The sequence below is a fragment of the Capra hircus genome, chromosome 13, assembly GCF_001704415.2.
Source record: "Capra hircus breed San Clemente chromosome 13, ASM170441v1, whole genome shotgun sequence".
NCBI lineage: Eukaryota > Metazoa > Chordata > Mammalia > Artiodactyla > Bovidae > Capra > Capra hircus.
In genome coordinates this window covers 38,264,790-38,292,699 of record NC_030820.1, presented here as the reverse complement: position 1 = coordinate 38,292,699, position 27,910 = coordinate 38,264,790, and the positions used below count along the sequence as shown (strand labels likewise).

The window sequence follows — 27,910 nt, the reverse complement described above, 5'->3', positions numbered from 1 at the left end:
ATATACTTCTAATCTAAACTTTCTGCTATTTTTGTCTTCAGTATTTACTAAGCAATAAGTCGGAAAACCAGGATTCTGGCTCCAGTTTAAATTCTCTTTCACATCAGTTTCCTCAAACATAAGATCAGATGTTAAAATACTAAGGTGTCCACGATCTCCATCTCCAGTATTCTCCAGCAGTCAACAAACAATAGTGAATAATGGTGAAAGCAATGTCTCAAAGGGCATGCCTAAACTTCCTGAAGGAAGCAAGTGTTTCAGTGAATTATTTTCATGGAGCATTTATTCAGAAATCCTGTGCAAATGACAGACAAAAAGTATTCATCAAAGAAAACTGTTAACTAGCCATGCATGGCCTTTATCTGGCACTTAGCTCAGGTTACTGTACCTGAAAGTGATCAACCTGCAGGGATCGAGGCCTCCTCCTCCCCCGACATCCACCCTAACTTCACTGAGACAGACTGACCTCTTTGCACTCGTCCCCCTGCCCCTCAACTTACAAGCAGTCTTTGGAGTAGAGCAACATTACTGGTGGTAAAATTGCCCTTAATTCTTCAAGTTATCATTTTCTTTTCTTTTTTAAGGATAAGTCAGGTGTAATAGCACCAAGAATAGAATATTTGTATGACATATAATTTTCTCATAAGCTTAATTTTTGGAATAGGTGATAGGAGTTACTTAACGTGACTGTTCATTTTGTACAAAAAGGTACCTGGAGTATGTATGGTTACAGAGGATCAACACAAGTCATCTTTGTGATGTTGGATCAGTTCAATATTTTGACTAGGTTGGTACACATACAATATAAATGAATAAGGTTGGTAGGCTGCATCAATGTCCCTACTCTGGTTATGAAATTATACTTTACTCAAGTTTTGCGACAGTTTACCATCAGAAGAAACAGCATGATTTCTTGCCACTGCCTGTGACTCTACAATTATCTCAATACTATTTTTCAATGAACAGAAAGGATATGGTAAAATCTATGCCTTCTCCCAACCCCGACCATCAGCCCTCCTAAAAGACAACAACCCTTACCAGTTTCACGTGCATAGGAGTTAAAAGGGGCTTCCCAGTTGGCACTAGTGGTAAAGAATCCGCCTGCCAATGCAGGAGACAGAGGTTGAATCCCTGGGTCGGGAGGATCCTCTGGAGGAGGAGATGACAACCCACTCCAGTATTCCTGCCTGGAAAATTCCATGGACAGAGGAGCCTCAGGAGCTACAGTCCAGACATGAGTGAGCCACGAGCACACACACTGGAGAGAAAAGGGGGAAGGCAGGAAGGGAGGAGGGGAAGGAGGGAGGAGACTTGAGGCAGCTTCGGATGGTCCTGCAATGTATCAGAATCAATTGCCAGCTCTTTCGCACAACTGGCCTTGAGTATAGGAGTGTTTCTGCTGAACAGCCCCCCTACACACACAACCGCCACCTCCTCCCCCATTGGATTGCTGGGAATAGCCAGGTTTTTGTCCTTAGGACAGGACACCAGGGGACTCTCCTCTGGGGAATCTGACCGCCCCCTGATAAAGATCTAAAACTAGGAGCACTGTCCAGGGACACAGCCAGTCAGGTCACCTTACACAAGCACCATCAGCAGACCCTCCCCATCATGTGCATGGTTCCCAGCCTTCTTGTTAATGGGCCTCACTTAAATATGAGCAGAGGCCACAGATCCCTTGACATAAGAAGAAAGCACCTAATAGGGAAAACAACAACAAACCAGACAAGAGCAACTTGGAGAAAGAGAGTTCATTCAAAAAAAAGAAAACCACAGACTACTATTAATATACTTAGGGATATAAGAGATGATACTGTATTGATGAAGCAGAACAGGATGGTACTAAAAATAACTTGCAGAGGAAAAAAGAGCCCTTGGAAGGTAAAAATATGACAGCAGAAATAAAAAGCCTGGCATAAGAATTAGAGGGAAAAAAAAAGATTTAGAGGGTATGGTTAAGAAAACCTACAGAAATTAGAACAGAAGGATGAGAAAAAAATAGGAGAGAAGACATAAGAAAACCAGAAAATCAATGCAGGAAGTCAAACACCCAATAATACATAATCCAGAAAGAGTAAGCAGAGAACTTGGGGTTGTTGTTCAATCGCTCAGTCACGCCAGGCTTCCCTGACCATGACCAACTCCTGGAGCTTATTTAAACTCATGTCCATACAGTCAGTGATGCCATCCAATCATCTCATTCTCTGTCGTCCCCTTCTCCTCCTGCCTTCAATCTTTCCCAGCATCAGGGTCTTTCCCAATGAGTCAGTTCTTCGTATCAGGTGGCCAAAGTATTAGAGTTTCAGCTTCAGCATCAGTCCTTCCAATGAATATTCAGGACTGATTTCCTTTAGGATGGACTTGTTTGATCTCCTTGCAGTCCAAGAGACTCTCAAGAGTCTCCTCCAGCATCACTATCTGAAGCATCAATTCTTCGGCACTCAGTCTGCTTTATGATCCAACTCTCACACCCATATGTGACTACTGGAAAAACCATAGCTTTGACTATACAGACCTTTGTCAGCAAAGTGATGTCTCTGCTTTTTAATACACTGTCTAGGTTTATCACAGCTTTCCTTCTAAGGAGCATCTTTTAATTTCATGGCTGCAGTCACCATCCTCAGCGATTTTAGAACCCAAGGAAGCTAGGGTAGAGGAAATGACCAAGACAAGTTCCCAGACCTAATGGACATAAGCTTCCAGGATAAAAGAACCAGGTGAATGTACCCAAGAAAATACATGATCTGCAACAGCCATATAACTGTGATACAACTGCACATCAGGAACAAAGCAGTGAGCACACATGCTTTTAGAGAGGGAGAAAACAATTTAAACAATTAAAAACTAAGACAGCATCAAACTTCTCAGAGGCAACACCGGAGGCTGGAAGAGCTAAGCCTACAAGATTCCAAAGAAAACATGCTCCAACCTAAACCCTGATCCAGTCTAACAATCTTCTAAGTGTGGGGGTAGAATTAACATATTGTCAAGCCCACGTCTCAAACCTTTGTTTTGATTCCCACACCCCTGTCTTAGGAGGCCCTGTGAGTGTGGGATTCCAAAAATGCATACCAAAAATGAAGAATTAAATCAAGAAAGATACCTATGTGTGTTCCAGAAAAAGGGCTTTCAACATAAGGAAAGCTGGAGGGGGGAAAAAAAAAACAAACACATGGAGGCTGAAGCTGAAGAAAGATGTCAAGATGACAGCTGGGCAGTAGATTTAACAAGCCACCTGTCCAGATTAGAACGGGCAGAAGAATCTGGAAAAGACTTCTTCCAAAAGAGCGCTGGACAGAATATCTGCACATGAGGGCTTCCCCGGTGGCTCAGATGGTAAAGAATCTGCCTGCAATGCAGGAGACCCAGGTTCACTCCCTGGGTCAGGAAGATCCCCTGGAGAAGGGAATGGCTACCTACGCCAGTATGCTTGCCTGGAGAATCCATGGACAGGGGAGCCTGACGGGCTACAGTCCATGGGGTTGTAAAGAGTCAGACATAACTGGGCAACTAACACTTTCATACTCTGGGCACATGAGGAGGAAATGAAGGCAACCAGAGGAAACTCTGGGCTTCAGTTAATGGTGAAGGCTTAGAATACCAAGCCACGAAATATTAAGTCATGTTCAGAACAGAAAAATTAAGCCCAGTGTATCTCACAGCTTAGCCACCAAGAGCACTGAGGTGGTTGCAATAAGAAACTGACCTGATTGCAGCCAGTGGTGCCCAGTGTTGCCTGCAAGGTAGACCCATCTGCCTCTCTTTGGAAAAATCCCAATGCCCAAGCTACACCCTAGGGCATTATATCACAATCCCCAGCTGGTAGGACCCAGATGCAAGGTTTAAAGTTCCCTGGTGATTACAACATGCACAGAAGACTGAGACGCACAGAACTCAGCAAAGGTGCAATTCCAACCCTCATGCAAACCCTCACAGACCTTTACCTGAAGCTGCTGCTGCTGTTGCTAAGTCGCTTCAGTCGTGTCCGACTCTGTGTGACCCCACAGACAGCAGCCCACCAGGCTCCTCTGTCTCTGCGATTCTCCAGGCAAGAATACTAGAGTGGGTTGCCATTTTCTTCTCCAATGCATGAAAGTGAAAAGCGAACGTGAAGTCGCTCAGTCGTGCCTGACTCTTAGCAACCCCATGGCCTGGAGCCTACCAGGCTCGTCCACCCATGGGATTTTCCAGGCAAGAGTACTGGAGTGGGATGCCATTCCCTTCTCCGTTATCTGAAGCAGCTACTCATAATCTTGACTTTCAACCACCCACTATATATCCACCTAGGTGTCCTACCAGTAATCAAAGTCAAAATGTCCCAAAATGAGCATTTCATGTTCTTTCTTAAAAATGACACTGTGTGTATGTGTGTGTGTTCAGTCACTCAGTCATGTCTGACTCTTTGTGACCCCATGGACTATATCCTGCTAGGCTCCTCTGTCCATGGGATTTCCTAAGCAAGAATATTGGAGTGGGTTGCCATTTCCTCCTCCAGGGGATCTTCCCAACCCAGAGATGGAACTGGCATCTCCTGCATTGCTGGCAGATTCTTTCCCACTGAGCCACTGAGGAAACTCGATTAAAATGACACCAGTAGTAGCTTAAAATAGAGTTACCATATGACCCAGCAATCTCCTTCCTGGGCATGTATCTGGAGAAAACTCTGATCTGAAAAGATGCATGCACTCTAATGTTCATAGGAGCACTAGTAAACAGTAGTCAAGCATGGAAACAATCTAATGTCCATCCAGAGATGGATGGATAAAGAAGATGTGGTCCATATACACAATGGGGTAAAAAAGAATGAAAATCAGCCATAGAAAAGGATGAAATCATGCCATTTCCAGCAACACGCATGGACCTAGAGATTGTCGTAATAAGTCAGACAGATAAAGACAAATAGCATGTGATATCACTTAAATGTGGAATCTAAAAACCCGATAACAAATGAACTTACTTACAAAACAGAAACAGATTCACAGACATAAAAAACAATTTATGGTTACCAAAGGGGAGGATAAATTAGAAGTATGGGATTATCATACATACATATAAAATAAACAACAGGAACCTACTGTTTAGCATGGGGAACTATATTCATTATCTTATAATAAACTCTAATGGAAAAGAATCTGAGGAAGAATATAGAGAGACTAGTGCTAGTGACTCCCGGATGTCCAGCAGGGCACCCCGTCTCCTGGTCCCCCATGCTCATCCCCATGACCTTTGTTCTAACCTCAAAATCCTGCTCAAGAAACCCACTTGTTACTTCCTGTCCTTCCCAGGTTCAGAATCCAATGCATGTCACGAATGTGAAAATGACTTCTGCCAAGGCCAAACAATGCAGAAGCACACAGGGGAAAAGGAAAAGGAAAATACAAAGTTGCAACATGAAATTCCCTGGAAGTAGGTCAGTGATGAGCTTACTTTATTTGTTCACCCTCTCAGCAAAGAAGAGTGATTGACAAGCAAGAATGCTGGCTGGATCTCATTATTTAAATCCACAAGTTGTAGGGGATTCCCTGGTGACTCAGTGGTAAAGAATTCACCTGCCAATACAAGGGACACAGGTTCCAGCCCCAGTCCAGGAAGACCCCACATGCCATGGAGCACCTAAGCCCGTGCGCCACAACTACTGAGCCCCCGAGTCCCAGAGCCTGTACACTGCACCTAGAGAGTAGCCCCCAAGCGCCGCAACTAGAGAGAAGCCTGCACCGTGACGAAGCAGCAGCACAACCACAACTAAACAAATGAAATAAATTTAAATCAGCAACCTGGATGGGTTTGGGCATGCTCCAGAAGGGACAGGGGCCTCTCCCCTGTTCCCCTCAACTCTCACCTAATCCCTACACTCTGGAGTTCCCAGGGTCAGGGCCAACCTGTTCCGTGGTCACAGATGGGTCCAGACAAGTTGCATTTCTATCCACGTCTCAAATACTTTGCATTGCCATTCTCATCCTAACTCCCCACTTTCCACACATCGATCTCATTAAAAGACAGAGGCTTCACAGGAGGTCTGTGCCTAGCACCCTATCAGTCTGCTGCAGTCTCACCCCATTCTGGGCACCATGGCACATCCTTACTTGCCACAAACGAGAGAAGCAGTCTCCCCTGCATCTTTGGCAACACTTTGTTTTCATTTTTGCTGGTCTGATACTATAAAATGGTAACTCGTCATCTTACAATTTAGGTTTTCCAGTTACTACCAAGGCTGAGGATTTTTACTTGTGTCAACTGGCCATTTGCAAATGTTTTTGCTTGCTAGTTTGTTTTGTGAACTGCCTTCCCATTTATTTTACCCATTTTTCTGTACATTTGTGTTTTTGTCCTCTCTTGACCAACCTAACTCCTTTATTTTCCAAGTTCCAGCATCTCCCACCCTAGACCAAGACCTCTTCCACGTGATGCTGTATTTCTCATTTGTCTCTCAAAATTCTTGAAAATCAGTTGTTCAATGTGTCTCTTCCCACAAAAGTCAGAGCATCATGAGGATACCGTGAGTATCCATCTCAGACACTGCTGTCACCGCAGCAACGAGCAAAAGCCTGCCACACGTTTCCAGAAAGAAGGAATGAACATCCCTGTGTTTTACACCAGTCGGATCCAGGTAGAAACTCACTCAAGGGATACTGTTGAAGGGAGTTTCATAAAGGACCATCTACAGAGGTGGGGGCAAGGTTGGGAAGACCAGGGAAGTGAGTGAAGTCCCTAGGACTTGCGACAATGAAAAGCATCACCCAGCTCAGGGATGAGGATGAAGAGAGAACAGGTGTAGACAGACAGAGACCTCACAGCAGGAGGGAGACTGGGAGATGCCATCCAAATCTGAAACATCACAACTCCATGGTTTGAACTGCCCATTGGTGCCCATCACCGCTTCATGTATAGGAAATCTCCTTCCACTGAATCCTCAATACTTAATTCTCAGATCGCACAAGATGGGACCATGTGTAACACCACTGCAAATGAGAAAATAAAACCATTGCCAAATAAGCTCTACAGAAACTGAACGCTGGAAGAGGCCAGAAAAATTCAAATTCCCTTCCTGGCAGGACTACCCATTTGCTCTGCGACTTCAGGGACATTTTCTGAACCCTCGCAGACCCCGGTTCCTCCAGGATAAATGTCTGTGTCCTTTTATCCCCCCTCCAAAACTATTCTGCTCAAGAAAGAGAAATCTTCTGAAGGAAAAAGAGAGTTGCCAAAAGCCTATCCTATCAGCCAACTTCCACCAGGCCTTGGAATCCTCCGCAAATGGCTGGTTTTGCAATTCTTTGGGCTTTGCCAACCCTCCAGGGTAAAAAAAAAAAAAAAATCATCCCACAAGGATTCAAGACTCACAAGGGGAGGAAATCTTTGAGAAAAATCTGGGTTGATGAGCAGCTAAGAAAAGCCAGGAGGAAGGAGACACATCTATATATGTTTAGGCAGAAAATAGAAAAGGTTGAAAAGGAATGTTTTTCTAAAACACTGCTTCTATGAAAGCAACCTTCTGTTACTCCTTCACTCCCCAGTCGACTGGAAAAGACAGAGTGGCTCCTGCTTTCCATTCGCGTCCTCTGAGGCCGAGGCTACGCGGCTCTGATGCGGGCGGCTTCAGTTCAAGTCCTGCCACTGAATGAAGTGCCTCTGATGGAGGCACCCACCTTTCTCAGGTCAGGGTGAGTCCAGGCAAAACAGGTAACAACATCAAATTTGCTGGGTTGAAGGCAGAATTAGAAATCATGAAAACTAGTGTGTGCCTGTAAGCTGGGCTCTGACGTAGTCGCTGGGTTTCATCACAGGCACTGTCACTCAGACATTGAAACAGCCTCCACACCGAACAAATGCCTTTTGAGCATCTACCCTGGGTAAGGTGATGGGGTGACAAAGGTGAGAAAAGTCCCTGACCTCCTGGGAGCTTAGACTCTGGTGAAAAGGAGATATCATAACAAATACATAATCAAGTCATAACGAAATACATAATTGCCAACTGCAAGAACTGCTACAAAGGGAAGGCAGAGTGTGTTCAGAGAGCAAACCCGGGATCCAGTCTGGCCGGGAAGGTCTTGGTCCTGGAAGTGAAGGGTGAAGGATAAACTGTAGAGAGGTGACAATGTGACCTGCGTGTGCTATGGGACTGGGGTCGGGTCTACGGAGCAGAAGGAAGGCCTGAGCGGTGATGCCCGGCCAGGGGAGAGGGAAGAGTCTGATGAGAGTCCAGCCAGCCTCCACCCCTGGGAATCTACAGGAGGAACTGAAAGGTCATGATCAGGGCCCTCCGAGGGATGGGAAGCCACAAAGCTCTGCCACTGAAATGTGCAGCTCAAGTTCCACTGCGGCCACTCTTCACATGCCATCTCTGGACCCCCAACCAGGAAGACGAGCAGCGGTGTTTCCGTGACTGGGTGATCTATCAATAGAAATTGTAAACACACTCATACAGATACACACACACATATGCACACATATATACATCCATACACACAAACATACATAGGCATACACATATATACTCATGCATATATGCATACACCCATATATACACAATGCGTACATGTATACATGCATGTACACACAGATGTTCACACCTATACGTACATATACATGGGCTTCCCAGGTGGTGCTAGTGGTAAAGAACCCACCTGCCAATACAGGAGACATAAGAGACGTGGGTTTGATCACTGGATCGGGAAGATTCCCTGGAGGAGGGCATGGCAACCCACTCCAGTATTCTTGCCTGGAGAATCCCATGGACAGAGGAGCCTGGGGGGCTACAGGCCATTACGTTGCAGAGTAAGACACAATTAAAGCAAATTAAGCATGCACGCACACACACAGAAATACACACACACATACTCATATAAACATACACACACATATGCATACTCATGCACATACATAAACACACTAATACATATACACAGACACATACACACATATACATATACATTACACACACATATACCACACTACACATAGATACATAATCACACACATATATACACACATGTATGTATGCATGTGTGTACATGTCACATGTATATATTATCTGCCTTTACCATCTTGGGAAATATATACAACCACTCCTAAGCCATCATCCCTTTGGATCCTGTTTTTTTCCAAAGACAACCACAACAGCACCTCCCATCACACACGCCCACCTTTCTATATGTCCTGACACTCCTCCGTTGAGTAAGTGGTTCCATCTGTGTTCCCTCTCTGTGACCGCGGGTTGACATCTGTCACTTCCCTGGTCAACAGAAAACAGTGGCAGTGGTACACACAACACCTCAGGCTGACACGTAAAAGGCCAGCCACATCCACCTTGTTCTCCTGGACCCCAGCTGCCATGTTCTGGGGAAGCTCAGACAAAGACACGTGGAGAGGCCACATGTAGATGTCCTGGGTGACAGCCCAGCTGAGGGCCCAGCCAACAGCTGGCATCAACACCTCACATGGGAGTGATGCTGCCTCCAGATGACTTAGGCCCAGCTGTCAAGTCACCCAGTCCTTGAATGTCTCCATCTGAGACCCCGACGTAGCCGAGCAGAGGCCAGCCCTCCCCACCAGGCCCTGCCTAAGTCACTGCCACAAAGAATCCTTGAGTAAGAACATAAAGGAGTCATTTCACACCATGATTTTGGAGTGATCTCTTATGCGGCAACAGTAACCAAGCCGAAGAGTAGCTCCAAGTTTATACGTATATATAATTTTCCTTAATCACCATTCACCACCCTACGAATCTCAGAGAGCGGATGTCTTCAACCACTCCCTCCAAAGGACCTTTGGACTTTGTCCACACCACTTTTGGAAAAGGAGGACCAGGTTCCTGACTCCAAATAAAAATTAAACAGTTTCAAATCACTCAACACATACAAAGTAATCCATTCAGACTGCAAAAAAAAGGAAAAAAAAAGTAAAAGAAAATCCACCTTAGCAAATTGGAGCCCTTAGCAAATTGGCTGTGAAAACATCAAAATGAGATCTTCACCGGCAACAAGTAAATAGAGCACCTTGGGCTTTCCTTCTGCACCGACCACTGGAGGCTCAAGCATCTGCAAAGAGTGTGCACAACTTGAATGAAGCAACGCATAGAAAGGGTACTAGGCCCAGGGCCTGGCACTGGAGAACATGCCAAATTCCAGTTAACATTATTACTGCTTTTGTTGTTGTGAGAATTAACATTTCCCTTTACTCCAGTGTTAATTCTTCCTGACTTAAGCCTAACAATGCTCCTGTCCTATCTCAGGAGAGAATCTATACTGAGTTTGGTTAGGGGTTCCTAAAAGGAGTCTCCGATTCCATACATCAGAAATGTTATTTATATGATACACCTGCCACACACCTCTATTTTGGTTTGGTAAAAGAACTGTCCTTTTTATTGAAAAAAAAGAAAAATCAACATGTGTTAGAAAACAGGCTTCTGAGAAGTTACACTTAATCGCTGCATGGTTTTCAAGGTGAATAAACAGAAGTATCACTTTGATCATTATGAAGGTACCACTCCCCATGTGGTTATATAAATATTACAAAGCTGCACTACAGAGTGGCACAAATACGGGGGGACAGAGATGGGATCAAAGAGCCAGGTCACCTCAGGTTCATTTCTTCCTCTGTTCCTCAACTGCTGTGTGACTGTAAGTGAATCGCTTGGCCTCTCCAAGTCAGAGTGTCTTCAAAACAAGGCTACATTCCAAACTTTTTATTCATACTGAAAGGACCCTCAAGCAGAGAAGCTCCTAAGTTAGTAAAAGTCACTATTCATATGGTTAGGTATGCTGAATGGCAATCCCTTAAGCAAAATAATCACTTGCAGATTCACACATGTTAATTAGTATCTTAAAAATCATTTCAAAAAACCTGGGCCTTGAGCAATCTTGCTGTGCATCATGTAATGAAATTATCAATATCTAGTGGAAGAAAAGGTGATTTGAGACAGAATTACAACTTGCATGCCATCCAGGGGGCTCAATGGCACACGCTCCCCTCCCACTGACATGTCACTATTGTCTTAAGTTGCTGGGGTGGGGGTCTTCTCAAGCCCCACATTTATGGGAGGGGGTGTAGAGGAGGTGAAAAGGCAGGAGAGAGACCAATCAGGGGAAGGACGGAGGATAGGGCTGTATACTGGACCCAAACCTGAGTCCCTAGCAGGGACACTTCTGTCCATCCCCAAATGACATCTAGTCACCTAGCTTCAAGTCTGCAAAGTGTCTGACACCCGCTTCCTCCGAACATCCCAGCTTTCCCCGGGCCCAGGAAGCTCCCTGCCACTGATGGACTTAACCATCTGGGTCACATTCCCCATTGAGAAAAAAATGTCTTTTGTAGCCTGGAAAGTGGTAGGAAGTCTATGGCCTGAGAGCCCTGACCTGTAGGAAGATGGGCGGTGTGTAACTGAGTTGAAATGGCCCTTTCAATAGTATGGACTGGCTTTACACTTGTCTAAGCTGCGATGATGAAAAGGGGGTTAATGAAAACCCTCTTCCTGAGACAAGGCCAGGAACTGCTTCTGGCAGGTCAGAGTCTGCCCTTGGAGAGAGGTCCGGCCTCTCTCACTGGGCACCGTCCACTTTCCGATGTCAGTCCCCATGGCCAGACAGTCTAGCATCCTGGAGAAACGCAGAGAACCAGGAGTCTCCAGGGCTCCACTGAGGACCTGGACAGGCTCTCTCCTATTACCATATATGCTGAAGTCTGCTAAGACCTGAACCAAGACCCACCATCCACTTTCCCCACCAGGCAGGAGCACAATCAATTGGGGAAGGTCTCTTTTTTTAACCTTTTGTACCCTTAAGTATATTTGAGCATCACTATCCAAATGCCTTCCTTCTGCACTTCATAACCCCTTGTATTGGAGCTCCGTGGATCTTAACACCAAAGCATGTATCTGTCATTGTTTTCCCTCCCGAGTATTTCTGTATCTATTTTCCCACCAAGCGTGCGACTGGGGGAGCCGGGATAGAAAACTGCTTTACACGAGCTATTCTTCCAAGCCTTTCCTCCGTTTCTCTGACAGCTGCACACCCAAGGTCCAAACTCTTTCCCGTGAACAACTGTGCTGAGCAAAATTCTTCAGCAGATCTATTTCAGCTCAAGAAAGGCCGAGGGCAAACATAAGACACAAGTTGTGTGCCGGGAGGGCGCACTGCAGGGCACCCTGAAAGTAAGGTACAGACCATCGGCGGTCCCGTCTAACGGCTTCATCCCGCGTTGCAAGTCTGCAAAAGGGATCCGTGTTCCCAGCGAGGGGCCAGTGGAGGAGAACCAGTCCCAGCGAGGGGCCAGTGGAGCAGAACCAGTCGCAAAATCTAGCCGGGGCGGGGCGGCGGGGGGGGGGGGCAACACTTTTTTCCTTTCATTAGTTCCCGGGCACCTGTTCTACAACGAGGGGGATGGAGCTTCCGAGGAAACAGGCGGTCCATCCTGCCTGTTCTGTTCGGAGCACTAACTGTGTCCACGGGTCAACCAGCCCTCTCCCTGCCCTCCCTCCACAGGCCAAGGAGTTGCACGGGTGGTCACGCGCGCAGGGGCAGAAGCTCACCAGGACAACTTCATTACTGCCCACGGGGGACCTGTTTAGGGCAAGAGTCCCCACTGCTGCCTCCCTCAGTCCCTCCAGCTCGTGGCAGGAAGCGGGGCAGAGCCGGGAGGCACAGGTGACGGTTCCCAGGGCAGCCAGGCGCCCAGCGTGCCGGCCACGGTCTTACTCCCGCCCCGTGCCCGCGCGCACGGTCCTCGCCTCCCGGGCCCCTCCGCCCGGGGCAGGGGGCGTCCCCGGGCCTGGACGCCCCGCGCCGCCGCCGGAGCCGCAGCGCCCACTCGGGGCGAGCGGCGAGCACTCACCGTCGTGGTCCCGCATGCTCGACAGCGACCAGAGCAGCAGCGCCACCAGGGCCAGGAAGCAGACCTGGCTCAGAAGAAGGTCCCTCCGGCAGCTCCGGCGGCGCTCACGCTCCTCCAGGTCGGGCGACTGCATCCTCTCCGCGCGGCAGGGCAGCGACCCCGGCGGGGTCCCCGGAGGGCGGCGGCCGCTCCGATCGCCGGCGGCCGCAACGCGGCTGGTGGCGGGAGGCAGCTCCGCGTGCGGCGGCGGCGCGTCCTCGCTGCGCTCCCGCCCGGCGGCCGCCGCCGCCGCCTCTCCTTCCTCCTGGCGGCCGCCGCGGTTCTCCCGATCTCCGTCCTCGTCGTCGCTCAGTCCCTCCTCCTCCTCCTCCTCGTCGTCGTCGTCGTCGTCGCCGCCGGCCCGCGCCGCCGCCTCCCGGCGCTCGGGGTCCCCGTCCTCCTCGCGCGCCATGGCTCCCACGCTCGGCGTCCGCGCTCGGCCTCGGGCGGCGGCGCGGCGGGGGCGGCGGGGGCGGCCGGGAGGCGGGGGCGGCGGCGGCCGAGGAGGAGGAGCGGGGAGGACCGGCGGGAGGAGGGCCCGCCGCGGGCCAACTCGGCCGGCGGGCGAGGCCACCCGGGGCTGCTCCGGCCTCGCCGGCGGCGGGAGCGCGTCGCGGGGCCGTCCGCCTACTCCATGGTCCTCGCGCGGGGCCGGGACCGAGCCGGGGCCGGGGCCGGGCCGAGCGCGCCGGGAGCTCGGGGCGAGGCGGGAGGCGGCAGCCGGCGGCGGCGCGGCGGCTCGGGCGCGGGCGCGGGCTGGGGGCAGCGGCGGGGACGCGGCGGCGCTGGCCAGCCCGGCGGAGAGGGGGCGCGTGGGGAGGAGACTGAGCCGGGGAGGGAGCCCCGCGCGCGGTCCTGCGCTCGTGCCGGCGCGGGAGGGCCCCCTCTCGGGACACACGCGCCGCCGAAAGGCTGATCTCCAGGGGGGAAAGGGTTCGCCCGAAACTTTTTGAGGAGCGGAGGGCCTCTCCCGCCCCCTCCCCGCCCTGGGCCGGGAGAGGGGCGCCGCAAGTGCGCTTGGTTGCGCTCGCCCGGCCGCCGGGCTCACTTCCTCCCGCGGGCCTCCTGGGTTTCCCTCCGCCCCCTTGTGGGGATCCCCGTGCGCCCGGCTCGGGACCTGAAACAGGACTCCCCCAGGCTCTTTGGCTCGCTGGGGGTGTCCTGGCTCCCTCCTCTGGCCCGGGCTCACACTTTACTCGGGATAGTCCTGTACCAAGCCTCCAGGGCTGTGGCCGAGGGAAGAGGGTCAGGGCGGCGCGAGGGCCGCCGGCCAACCCCGGGACGAGGCTCCTGGCCTTCCTGTCGCCGAGAGCAGTCAGGCTGCCCCCCATCTTGAGGTCAGAACCCTAATCCTCGCACTCCCAGCCTCCACTTGTGCTCCAGCCCTCACCTGCAGCCTTGCAGAAGATGTCCTTTAGAGAGGACACCTGGTGGTCTCAGGTACAGCCACCCTCCCTCCTGGGGTTTCCAGCTTCCCCAGTGCCTAGTGCCTCCGTTGGGCTGAGGCTAGGATGGCGAATCTAGCCCCAGAAGGAGATGCCTCTATGGTGGGGCTGAAAACAGAAGTGAAGTGAAGTGAAAGTCGCTCAGTCGTGTCCGACTCTTTGCGACTCCATGGACAGTGCAGTCCCTGGAATTCTCCTGGCCAGAACACTGGAGTGGGTAGCCTTTCCCTTCTCCAGGGGATCTTCCCAACCCAGGGACTGAGCCCAGGTCTCCCGCACTGCAGACGGATTCTTTATCAGCTGAGCCACAAGGGAAAACAAAAGGGTTTGTTCAAAAAATGATCCCTGGAACACAGGTGTTGGTCTACGTGACTGTCTCCACAGAGTCCGGTCATTTCAGGGAATCCAGCTGAAGACGTCTATGGAGGTGAGAAGGAAGGAGAGACCTCTGCATGGGTTTCTCCACTCCTAGGTCTGGGAGGATCCACAGAGTCCAAGGGTGACCCCACCTATGGGTGACCTTCTAGCCCAAGCTCCCCAGATGACCCCACCTCAGCCTCAGGGAATAGTGGGTCATGGCCAAGGACAAAACAGACCTTCCCAGGTGGCTTCCTCACCACGGAGAGACCATCTCACCCAGCATGCCTGAGAGCTCTTGCTTCCTGGGCATACCATTCCTTTAGTCTTTTCTCAGCCTGGCGTCTCCCCAGAAGCACCTCCCCTACCCTGCCCTTCTTGACCCTTCTGCTCCTGTTGGTTACCAGCTACCATCCCTGGTACGAGGATTTAAACCCTGGAAGTCCCTGGGGAAGGGGAGACGCTCCAGTCTCATCACCTTGATCAACGTTCAGAAGAAAGTTTAGGAGCTCAGAAGGCTGTCCTTTATTCAACTAACCAGGAAAGACACTCGCTTTTTCTCATGTAAATAAGAAAAATAAAAGTGAGAGAGGGAATCTGGAACTAATTGGGTTAGAGAATGAGCCACAGGCACAAGGAATTGTGTAATATGGGGGTGGGAGAGGTGTCAGGAAGAGAGCAGGAGGGCAGAGGGGAGGAACCAGGAGTTGGCAATGCCCTGGAAGTGCCCTGGGCACCTGCATGGAATGAAAGAGCGGAAGCCAGGTGGGGGAAAGAAAAGGAAGGGAGACAGAGATGGAGAATCTTTCCTGGGCATGCTGAAGTGATTTTTTTTTTTTTTAGTTCATCTTCATTTAAACAGATTTCACAGCAAAGTGGGTATAGCAGAGACAAAGACCCTGAGAAGCCCACCACCCAAAGAAGAAGGATGGGTGCTTCCAGTCCCCAGCCTGACAGCACCTGCAGTCATGGGCCCCCATCCCAAGCAGGGGTGGCCCCTCAGCCAGAAGAAAGTTTCCTTCTAGGGTCAGGAAAGCCCCCTACCCTCCCTCCAGAGAGCACCCTTTGGGACTGGGAGTTGGGGTGGGAGAGCAGGTTCTCACATCATCTGCCAACCCTGAAGAAAGGAGACAGACCGTGGTGGACTCTTCTCACCTGTGTTTGTCCTACCTGCCCTCTCCCAGTCTTCGGAAGCTCCCCCCAAGGAACTGGATTTTGGAAGGAGCCGGAGCTGCGATAACTTATGTGCTATTTATCTTTCACCATCAGGATCCTCGTCAATCCTGAGGCAGCTTTTGCCTTTTATTTCTTAATCTGTTTGCATTTGATCTCACATTTTGTGCAAAGAGCCTCGGGGAGAAAATTCCAGGCCCTGATACAGTCGTCTGAGAATTCGCTTGCTTGGAAAGAGAAGCATCACCCCAAGATGTGCCAGGGCCTGCACCCTTCCAGGAGCAAGACAGGCGTGGGTACGAGGCCCCTCCACAGCCTGGCAGCCTGGGCTGGGTGCTGGTGTCACCATCCATGCCCTCTTTTTAACCTCCAAAAAGCATCCCATGCAAAGATTTTGGACTGGATATGAGGGCGCAGAAGTGGCTCATCTTTCTCATAGATCTACCTCGATCACAAAGGACCACGTGCACAGACATCAGCCCAGAAGTGAGGCCCGGGCTACCAGGGTCTTTTGTGCCCGCCGGCCTCACTCCCAGGCTCCAGGCACTCTCTAGCCCACAGTGCCCACACCTGATAGACCTGTTTCCACAACAAAGCAGGATTGTGTCTCCATAACACCAGACAGTGCCAGTTGTCAGACAAGCCACTGGCGAGAGATGAGAGGAAGAGGGTGGGAGAGGAGAGGAGAAAATCAGAGGAGCCACTTGCTGGGTGAGGTGACAAGTCAGCCTCCTGGCCATGGCTGGCTCTCACCTAGGGAGGCAAGGCCTGAGCAAAGAGAGGGAAGACACTGGGCGTTCACAGAACACCTTCAACACTCTAAGGCCACGTGCTGGTGGGTGGCGGAGAGTAGGGGAGCGACTTGTGCACAGGGGACCGCCTTGGACATGACACCTGTTCACACCAGGCTAGACACAGACTCCCAGGCCTCCGGTCTCGGTCCAGGTCTGGTCAACCGTGACCCTGGCCGAACGGACCAGCTGCACTTCACCTCTAGACGCGTCACCTGCACATCGGGCACTCAGAGGCCAGCAAAACCCCAGCTTCTCCGAGGAAGGTCTGACTGCTGATCCCCTCCTTGTTCTTGTCCAATGCCTTCATCAAAAGGCTGGTAAACCTGTTCCTTTAGATGCTTCCTGGGCTGTCAGCATTTCAGAGAGCACAGAATCATCACTCCTGGACAAGTGTGGGTCCACGCTGCAGGTCAGGAGGCTGTGGGAAGGCCCTGTCCACAATCTGGGGCTCACAGGACTTGAAGCATTCAGTTAGAAATGAACTTAAAAGAAGCTGCTTGTTCTATTTATTTATCTTTTCTTTTCTTAAAATTTTTATGGGAGTATCCTTGAGTTACCATGTTGTGTTAGTTTGGGGTGTACAGCAATCAGTTATTTTACAGTTGTTTCCTATTTTTGTACTCTTTTCCAGGCCAATGGTCAGCGTTTGTTGGGTGCTTTTGACTCGCTTCATGGATGTGACTGTAGTTCCGCCCCCCGCCCCCACCGTGGACCAGAGTCATTATCATAGGTGCCCATCGTGTTTTTTTAAATTTACTGAGGATTATTTACATATAGTAACATGCACACGGCTTTAGCATTTAGCTCAATGACTTTACCTATTCATGGACAACCTACTTGAGTTCCAGATCAGAATGTAGAGCATTCTCTGGCCCCCTCGTGCCAAGCCCCTGGACAATAACCCTCTGAAGGTAACCCCTCTTCCCTGCTCTCCCTCGTGGGTAATGGGCGCCTGTCCTTGAACTTCAGGTGAACAGAGGCTCCTTTCGCTCAGCCTTGTTCCCATGGGGTCTGTGCATGTGGGTGCGTAGGGCTGTGATGGTTTCTGTTCGTGCTGCGTATGTGTACGTTGCTTTTCACCTGATGCTTCAGCTCCCTTCCAAGTTTAGCGTAAGCCAAGAATAACCACCCCACTGCCTCTGGATCTGAGACAAGTGACCTCCCAGATTGGCTCGTTTTAGAAGGAACTTCAGCTGAAACTGAAACAGTCATGGGCTGCCTCTCAAACTGGTTACACGACCTGAGGGTAATTGCAGGACGGCAGATCAGCTGGCCAGCTTGGGGGTCAGGCTTTTAAAGGCAGGCCTAGAAGAACTGCTGTGATATGCATAAAATTTGGAGGCTGTTTTTCATGGAAAAAGCACAACCCATTTCTTGTACATTCTCTCCATCCCCTTTTTCTTCTAAATGAGAGGAAAGTGGAATTAAGGTGCCATCAGAAAAGACTCCTAGACAGGGCCATGGAGGGTCCTTTCAATGCAGCATTAGTGGATATAAACAGTACAAAGGATCCTGTTGGAAATGTTCACTCCCAGCCCATCCTGAGGAAAAGGATTCAGGAGGCCTGGAAATCTAAATCATTCAGACATTTCCAGGGACCTGTCTGTGTTAAAGTTTGAGAACTGTTCTAGAGGAAGGGACAGTGCAGCACGTCTTTTTGGTGGATCCTGGAGGAAAAAAAAAAAATCTGAAAAGGGAAACTATGTCACCCAGTGTCAAGATTTGTAATTGACTTGTTTTGGATATTTGGAAGAAATAGAGAAAAGAGAGAGGACACACACATACCCTGTAGCCAAGGCTATATATTAATATCTCTCCTGTTTCACAAGTAAAAAAATCCTATAAAAAATAATCCAGGGAAAATAATAAAGAGGTTACAATTTTAAATCCTCAGAAGACAAAAAATAAGCAATTACAGTTTGAGCAATTTTCTCATTCTATGAGACTCATTCAGAAAGAAAACATGTAAGCCCCACTCATTTTCTTTTGGCACTGTAACCTAGGACAGGGAGGATGCTGAGTGTGGCAGGGGGCACTAACAAGGGACCTGGGGGCCTATTTTTGTAAAAATATAAACGTTAGGCTTAGGAATCCTGTTTTGAATGACAAAGACAGATCTGTAAAGTGTTTTGTCATTTTAGGTTTCAAAACCTCATCCTGATCAACTACCGTGATATAGTATACATCTTAAGTGGCAAAAGCAAGATGCATTGTGAGCTGTATACTGTCAGGGCTGCAAAATTAAGCAAAATCACTTGCATGTCTCCATATATATATAATTTAATATAAATATATTTATATATATGTAATATATATACATACGTATGTGCTCAGTCGCTCAGTGGTGTCTTTCTCTTGGCAACCCCATGGACTGTATAGCCTGTCAGACTCCTCTGTCCATGGGATTTCTCAGGCAAGGATACTGGAGTGGGTTGCCATTTCTTCCTTCAGGGGATCTTCCTGACCCAGGGATTGAACCAATGTTTCCTGCATCTCCTACTTTGGCAGGTGAACTCTCTACCACTAAGCCGCCTGGGAAGCCCTATATATACAAACATACATACGGTCAGCAACGGTTACTTCTAAATGTGGGATTTCTGGATTTGGGGTGGAGGTTAGTGACCAAGGAAGGACTTTCACTTTTTATTTTATATTGGTTTTTATTTTTAGAATTGTTTTTCTGGCAGTAGCCTGCCCTATTTTTCTAATCAAAAAAAAAAAAAAGAACAATTAAAAGAATATGCTCACGTGTAAGTAGTTAGGATAAGCTGACTTCGATTAACGGAATTGACGTGGCCTGATTCTGGCCTTGCCTGCTGTGTGAGTCCTGTGCTGACTGCTTGATGCCCAAGGTCTCGGGTTGGGTGGGGGGTTCTGTAGGAAGCAGATCGTGCATTGAATTGGGCTGCAGATCCACCAGCCAGCCATCTCTCTGCTCACTGACCATCTGAAAGACAGTTGACAAGCCTTCCTCCGAAAGATGTTGGCCTCAGGGATACCTTCTGAGGATACATAACATTCAAAAGAGACCCAAGTCAGTCGCTCCTTGTACTTGAACAACCTGTGTTATCCACATGAGGGTCCTGGAATCTAACCATAGATAGGAATGCGCTTCCATTAGAGCCCAGCTCAACTGCCAGTGTAACATCCCAAGATTTGTTAACACATGGCCCATCCCCGAGTCCCTGTCACAGGAAAAGACCCGAGGTCAGGGTCTGAGACAAGGGGATTTCCCACCCCCCTCAGCCACCCCATCCCCCCACCCCCCTCTACCCCCCTCCTCCCCGCAACGGTGCTGTATGGGTTTCATTATCTCCTTTGATCCGCCTGCCACCCAAGGTGAGGCTGACAGTCCACACGGCACACGGCTGGCCTGGAAAAACTGTGGCGCCGCGCCCCCTGGTGGCAGAGGCATACATGCTCCCGGGGTTGTGTTAATAATGGGCCGGGTCATGAACTGGTTGAGCTTCATCTCGGACTGGATCCACGTTTCTGCTCAGACAAATCTGACATTGGCGTGACCGCGTCGCAGGCAGCACTCCCGTCCTCCAGAGTTTGCTTCATGAGCGAGATTTCCGTACATTTTTACTATCAGTTGTACTGCCTGAAGGTACTTAAATATTTCACTTGTTTAAAATTAAATCCCCTTTGGAAATGTACACCTAAGGGAAACAGTCCTCCTAGGTAGCTTGTCCTTTCCAATCACTTAGGGTCCTTGCCACTTACAATGTTGACCATGGACCAGGAGCATCTCCTGGGAGATGCAGAATCTTGGAGGCCCATCCCCCTACCCAGCGGGCTGGCTGCCTAAGAATCTGCATTTTAACAAAACCCACAGATTTCTGTGTATGTTAAAGACAGAGAAACATGGATGCGGTTGGTACTTCCTCTTAGATGAGATGACTAGGACTTCATAACTTCCCCTATTTGTGGCTAACAAATTATAACACTCAAGACTACATGTACCATTTTATTCTGGTCAACTTGCTGTGTCTCATTTGCTTTTAAACACTTCTTAAATATGGAAAACCAACAAAGCCAAACTCCTAAGGTTTAAGCATTCAAATCAGTCTACAAGCAATAGATTCTGAGGTCCCTGAGGTATAAGAATTCCAGCTACACCATTAAACGTTTAGCTGTGAATAGCAAGTTCCTCCAATCCGGAAAATATTCAGAAGAGGAATTTCTAAGTTAAATCCCAGCCTGGTGATAAACTATGTTAGTTCACACCACCACCAGTGTATGATGCACAAAACATAGTCTAAGTTAAACTTTGAAAAAGCGGTGTGATAATTTGAGACTACAACCTTATGTTGATATAATACTTATTCTTTTCTTTCAGTGCTTCTCTGCATAGTCTGCATAAGTCATATTCTCATTAGACTATTATGTTCAAAAACACCAAGTTTTCAAGTCAGATGATAAAAATGATCAAAGGAATGAAAACACTAATCCTTTGACAAATTAAAATAGAGTGTAATGATTTCTTTTAACTTTTCGCATGCTTGCATGCTAAGTCGCTTCAGTCATGTCTAACTGTTTGCAACCCTATGGACCATAGCCCGCCAGGCTCCTCTGTCCATGGAATTCTCCAGGCAAGAATACTAGAGTGAGTTGCAATGCACTCCTCCAGGGAATCTTCCGGATCCAGGGATCAAACCCAAATCTTTTATGCCTGCTGCATTGGCAGGCAGGTTCTTTATCATCAGCACAACCTGCGAAGCCCTTTAAACTTTTTGTTTTGAACTAATTTGAAACTTGCAGAAAGTTGCAAAAATAGTTCCTCTCAGGAAGTTCCCCTAAGGTTATCACATTGGGTATCTACTACACAATAATCAAATCTATAAAATTAACACGGGGACTTCCCTGTGTTAGGACTTTGCCTTCTAATGCAGGGGATGCAGATTTCAATCCCTGGCCAAGGAGCTAAAATCCCACATGCCTGAGAGCCAAAAAGCCAAAACATAAAGCAGAAGCAATATTGTAACAAATTCAATAAAGACTTTTAAAATGGACCACAAAAAAAAAATCTTAAAAAAGATTAAATTACCACAGTTATACTATTGCTAACAAAATACAGACCATATTCAAATGTCATCACCTTTCCTTCTAATATCCCCTTTCTGTTCAAGATAGAATTCTCTGGTCTCCCACACTGCATTCAGTTATTTCTTTTCCACTAATCTCTGACAATTCTTTTTCCTTATCTTTCATGATCTTGACACTTCTGAGGAGTATTGGTGGTTTATTTTGTAGAATGTCTCTCAATTTAGGTTTCTCTAATGTCTTCTCAAGATTTGCATGAGGTTATCCATTTTGGGCAATGAAATGACACTGAGTTCTCTTTGCATTGTATCAAGAGGTTTGTAATGTCCATATGTCTCATTACTGGTGATATTAACCTGGATCACTTGGAGTTAGTATCTTGGGAGGTGATACCTTGGAAACAGGTCAACTTGTTTCCCTTCAAAATTTCACCCATTAGTTTTAGCATCCATCGATGGATCTTGTCCCCAATAATGATTATTGTGGTACTCAACCAGTTTATTAAAAGTTACTTACCATTTTCCCGAGGTATTTAATAAATTCTAGAGGAGACTGAGTGTGTGTGAGTAGGCTGGGAATTTGAGAAGGGAGAGGAGGTATGTTCAAATAATGAATGAGGGGTGGGGACAGGAAAGCAGAAAGAAAAGAAAGTGAAGTCACTCCATGGACTGTAGCCTGGCAGGCTCCTCTGTTCATGGAATTTTCCAGGTAAGAATAATGGAGTGGGTTGCCATTTCCTTCTCCAGGGGATCTTCGCAACCCAGGAATCGAACTCCCAGGAGCTGCCAGGGAAGCCCTGGAAAGCAGAAGGGCTCCTCTAAATGCGGTATTGTTAGCATGTCTTGAAATCCCAGGAAGCTGTAACTGTCGCACCTGATTTCAAGACCTCCTAGATAAGATTTCACAACCTCTCCATCCATATGAATCGACCAGTCAAGGAATCAAGGCTTGTAAGACTTAGATTTATGCCTTTAAAGGACAAGAAAGCTGTTCAGAGTGGGAAAACCGAATAACTAACCACCTCCATAATCCCACACCTAGTGTTAGTAAAATGCATGGATAAGCCGAGGTAATTATTTACAGTGAAATAGTTGGCATTTTTTATTTTAAAGTCATCCATACTATATTAGTATTAACAAATTCTTTTGATAGACACCATTTTTGTCTTTGATTCCTTGAAATAGTTCTCATAGAGAAGTCTTTGGCTAGACTTACTGGGTATTGTGCTTTTGGTTACCAAATTTTAAAATGTCATGATTCAAAGGTGTTTTGTTTTATTCTTAAAACGTGTATTCTCTCTTTAAGAGAAACTTCAGAGGCCCTGAAGTTACAACATGAGCTCCTTGCTCCACACGCCAATCACTTTTATTCCTTCCTAAGCAACAATCTCTGGTTCCAGAACTGTGAGTGAATATTTTGCCAAAAGCAGGGCTGGAAGGAACCAGGAGGTATTTTCATGTTTTCCTTAAACAAGGAAACAGGAAAAAAGAAGGAACCAGGACTTTGGTTTAACTGACTTGAAAAAAAAGGAACCAGGACTTTAGCTTAACTGACCAGAATACTCAAAAAGAGAGGAATCAAATTATTAATATAAGGAACAAAAGAGGCTGTAAGCATCACAGAAATATTAATTAGAAGGAAGTACTATGAACTATAAACAATAGTATACCAAGAAATTAGATAACCTAGATGAAATACACAAATTCTTAGAAAGTCACAAACTACCCAAACTGACTCAAGAATAAATAAAATATCTGAATAGATCTATAACAAGAGATAAAATTAGTAATCAAGAAACCTCACAAAGTGCAGGACCAGATGGCTTCACAGATGAGTTTTACCAAATGTTTAAGGAAGAATTTAAATAAATGCCTTACAAACTCTTACAAAAATAGAAGAGGAAACATTTTACAACTCATTCTATGAGGCCAGTATTTTTCTGATACCAAAACCAGTCAATGACATCACAGTGGGAAAAAGAAACTTATGAATATAAATGACAAAATCCTCAACAAAATACTGAAAATCTGAATCCAGGGACATACACAAAGGATTATAAACCATGAGCAAGTATAAACTAACCCAGGAAAGCAAGATTGGTTTGGTATATAAGAAACAACAAATAATACTGCATTTCAGTAAAATAAAGGGCAAAAAACACATGATCATCTCTATTGATGCCAAAAAAATCTGACAAAACTCAACATCCCTTTGTGATTAAAAAAAAAAAAAAAACTCAACAGACCACACAGAGAAGAAAAGTTCCTCAGAATGTCAAAGGGCATCTGTGAAGAAGCCGATGAAACATCACAATAGCAAAACACAGAAGCTTTTGCTCTAAGGTTGGAAGCATGAAAAGGTTATCTGCTCCCAAAACTTCTATTCAATATGGTATGAGAGATTCTAGCCAGGGCAATCAGGCAAGAAAAAAGTAATAAGAGGCACCATATGATAAAGGACAAAATAAACCTATTTCTATTTGCAGGAATCTGCACAAAAGGTATTAAAGCTAATAAATGCCTTTAGCAAAATGCAAGATACAAAATCAACATACAAAAATCAATTGAATTTCCTTCCATACCATAGTAGTAAATTTGACAATAAAATTTTTTTTTAAACTCCATTTACAATAGTTTCAAAAAGAATGAAGCACCTGGAATAAATTTGGCAAGACAAGTCCTTAGAAACCTATAAAACATCATTGAAAGAAACGAGAGACCTAACGAAATGGAAAAACAACTTGTGTTCAAGGACTGGAATACTTAATATTGTTTAGATGGCAGTATTCTTTCAACTGATCTACAGATTTAATGCAATACTTCTTAAAATTCCTGCTTCCCTTTTGCAGCAGTAATTAACAAGTTGATTTTGAAATCTATATGGATACAGGCTTTCAGTTTCCAGTTCAACATATAAGGAGATTGGAAGTTGTTGCTCTTCCTTAACAATTTGTCTTGTGTTTATTAACGTAATTAAAAGCTGAACAAGCTGAAAAAATCAGCAACTCTTTTAAGAACCATTGAGAGAACTGAGGTCACAGGCAAAGTGTTGCCCTCAAAATTAAAGAGACAGACATGAAAATATTAATACAGAAAATCACAAATTACCAGAACAGAAACCCTAGGCACAAACCTCCCAGGAACTCAGTGCCAAGGTAAGAAAAATGTAAACTATAATTGATGAGTTACTGGAGGCTCAGGGTGGGCAAGTCTGGGAGGTAAAACTCCAGGGACTGAAGCAGTCGTAAGAGGGATCTTACACTTTTGTGATTTTTACCTCCCGGGACTTGATCAGATCTTCACAATGATATTGAAGAAAATCCCCTCATGCTTCCAGCATGGAGAGAAGAAAAGGAGCATTCTGTCCTTCTTCATCAGGCTTGTCCTCAAGAGAAACTCTCTTACCAGACCCTAAACTCTAGGGGACTTATCAGAGCCTAAACAACCCAGGAAATACCCAATTCCAGCCCACTCTAGCCATCTGTCCCACCTAAGCGGGTAGGGGAGACTAAGAAGCACTTACGAACATCACAGGTCAGAGGTACAAGGTCACTGAAAGACTGAAGTTGCATCAACAGGACTGCAGAACGCTCCCCTCCCCCTCCACCTCACCATCACTTTACTAAAGGCCTCCTTATGGCAGTTCCATTTACTCAGTATACCACATCTGACTATCAAGAAAAAATTACAAGACATACCAAAAGGCAAGAAACACAGTTTGAAGAGACAGAGCAAGCATCAAATCATGTATACTATCATGTAAGAATTGAATCGCCAGTCTATGTCTGACGCAGGATACAGCATGCTTGGGGCTGGTGCATGGGGATGACCCACAGAGATGTAATGGGGAGGGAGGTGGGAGGGGGTTCGTGTTTGGGAACACATGTAAGAATTAAAGATTTTAAAATTAAAAAAATAAAGAACTAAAAAAAAATCAAACTGAGAAATGACAAAAGATGTTGGAATTATCAGACTAAGAAGTGAAAACGGTCATGATTAATACAGTAAAGTTTCTAATGCACGAAGTAGAAACCGCATAAGAACAGATGGGCAATGGAGCAGAGAGATGGAAATTCTAAGGAAGTATCTAAAAGAAATGGAAAGGATTGAAAATATTATGAAGGAAGTGAAGAACGCTTTTGATGAGCTCACTAGTACACTGGATACAGCTGAGGAGACTGAATTTGAGGATATGTCAGCAGAAACTTCCAAAATGAAAAAGCAGAAAAAAAAACTGGAAAAAAAGTCACAGAACCAAATATCCAATAATTGTGGGATTTCAAAACTAAGGTATAACAACCATATAATAGGAATACCAGAAAAAGAAGGAAGGAATATAAATATCTGAAGCAATGATGACTGATAACTTACTCTGAATTAATGTTGGACATCAAGTCACAGATCCAGGAAACTCAGAGAACACCAAACAGGATAAGTGCCAAAAAAAAAAGCTTGAAAGAAGTCAGATAAAAAAAGAAAAACCTTACCTATAGCATAGCATGGATAAGAACTGCATTTAATTTCTCTTCAGAAACCATGCAAGCAACACAAGAGTGGTGTGATTTATTTAAAGTATTGAAAGAGAAATACTCCAAGCTGGAATTTTGAACACTACAGAATTATCCTTCAGCAGTGTAGGAGAAGGACTCTCAGACAAATAAAACTTGAGGGAATTTGTTCCCAGTAGATAAGCCCTGAAAGAAATGTTAAAAGAAGTTCTTCGGGGAGAAGGAAAATGATAGAGGTCAGAAACGTGGATTTACATAAAGACGGGAGCGCCAGACAGGGGATACAGTTGTGCCCAGTCGCGTCTGACTCTTTGCGACCCCGTGCGCTGCAGCCCATCAGGCTCCTCTGTCCATGGGATTTTCCAAGCAAGGATATTGGAGTGGGTGCCATTTCCTTCTCCAGGGGATCTTCCCAACCCAGGATCGAATGAGCATTTCTTATGTCTCCTGCACTGGCAGGGGAGTCCTTTACCACTAGCACCATCTGGGAAGCCTCATAGAGAAGGGATAAGCGAAGGTAAAATACAAGTTTTTATTTTTCTTATTCGTAATTGAGCTGACATACAGAAGTTCATTACAATAATAATAGCAACAATGTACTTGACTGTGAGATACATATTTTTGAATGACAGCAATGATACAAAGGACGGAGGGGAAGATTAGTATTATCTTGTTACTGAACTTGTTACTATAAGGTATTTGCACCAACTGTGAAGGAGTGTAGCATAATTTGAAAGTGAACTTGGTTTCATTGTAAATGTATATTACAGACTCTACAGCAGCCACCAAAAGAAGTACAACTGATACGCCAAGAAAGGGAAAAGAATTGAATCGTCTAAAATGCTAACTAAAACCCACAAATATCAGAAACAGAGAGGAGAACAAAAATAGGGTCAAAAAAATAGAGCAATGAAGAGAAAACAACAGCAAGTATGGTAGATCTGAATCCAATTGTATCAATAATTACATTAAATAGCTATAATGGAAAATAATTTCAAAAATATATACATGTATATGTATAACTCAATCACCTTGTTGTGTACTTGAAGCACTGTAAGTCAACTACACTTCAATACAATGTATATATTAAGAAAATAATCACTTTAACAAGCACCCCCAAGCCTCTATTCACTCAGAATCCCACTCTCATTGGGTGTATATTTATTCTGAATAGGAGACGTTATATTGTTAAAAGTGTAAAAAATAAAATCACTTTAAACACCAGTGGTTTAAAATATAGCAAATAAAAGGCAGATTGTCAGGGTGGATCAAAAAGCAAGACTCAACTACACGTTGTCTCTAAGAAACACACTTAAAATATGAAGCTACACATCGATTAACAATAAAGAGATGGAGAGAGATGTTACCATAGTTATACTAATAAGAAAGTGGAGTAATAAGCAGAAAGTGGAGTAGCTGTATTAATTTCAGACAGGTCAGACTTCAGAGCAAGGAAAGTTATCAGGGATAAAAAGGGATATTACATAATGATGAAGTGGTCAGTTCTCCAAGAATATGTAACAAGCCTTAATGAGTTTATCTGTGTCTAACAACAGAGTGTCAGATTATGTGGGTCAAAAACTGATGGAGTTGTAAGGAGAAAGAGATGAATTCATTATTATAGATGGAGACTTCCACACCCTTCTCTCAGAAATGGACAGGTTCAGCAGACAGAAAATCAGTGAGGACATAGTTGAGCTCAACAGCACCATCAATCAACT

General features: G+C 46.2%; 1 protein-coding gene across 1 annotated transcript in view; it reads right to left on the bottom strand.

Annotated features, from left to right (window-relative positions):
- The window catches only part of SLC24A3 (solute carrier family 24 member 3), a 424,885-nt gene extending 411,567 nt beyond the window's left edge, over positions 1-13,318 (bottom strand). The window contains exon 1 of the mRNA XM_018057246.1: positions 12,829-13,318. Coding sequence (XP_017912735.1) covers positions 12,829-13,279 — 451 coding nt within the window. The 5' untranslated portion in view covers positions 13,280-13,318. The remainder of the gene's footprint in view (positions 1-12,828) is intronic.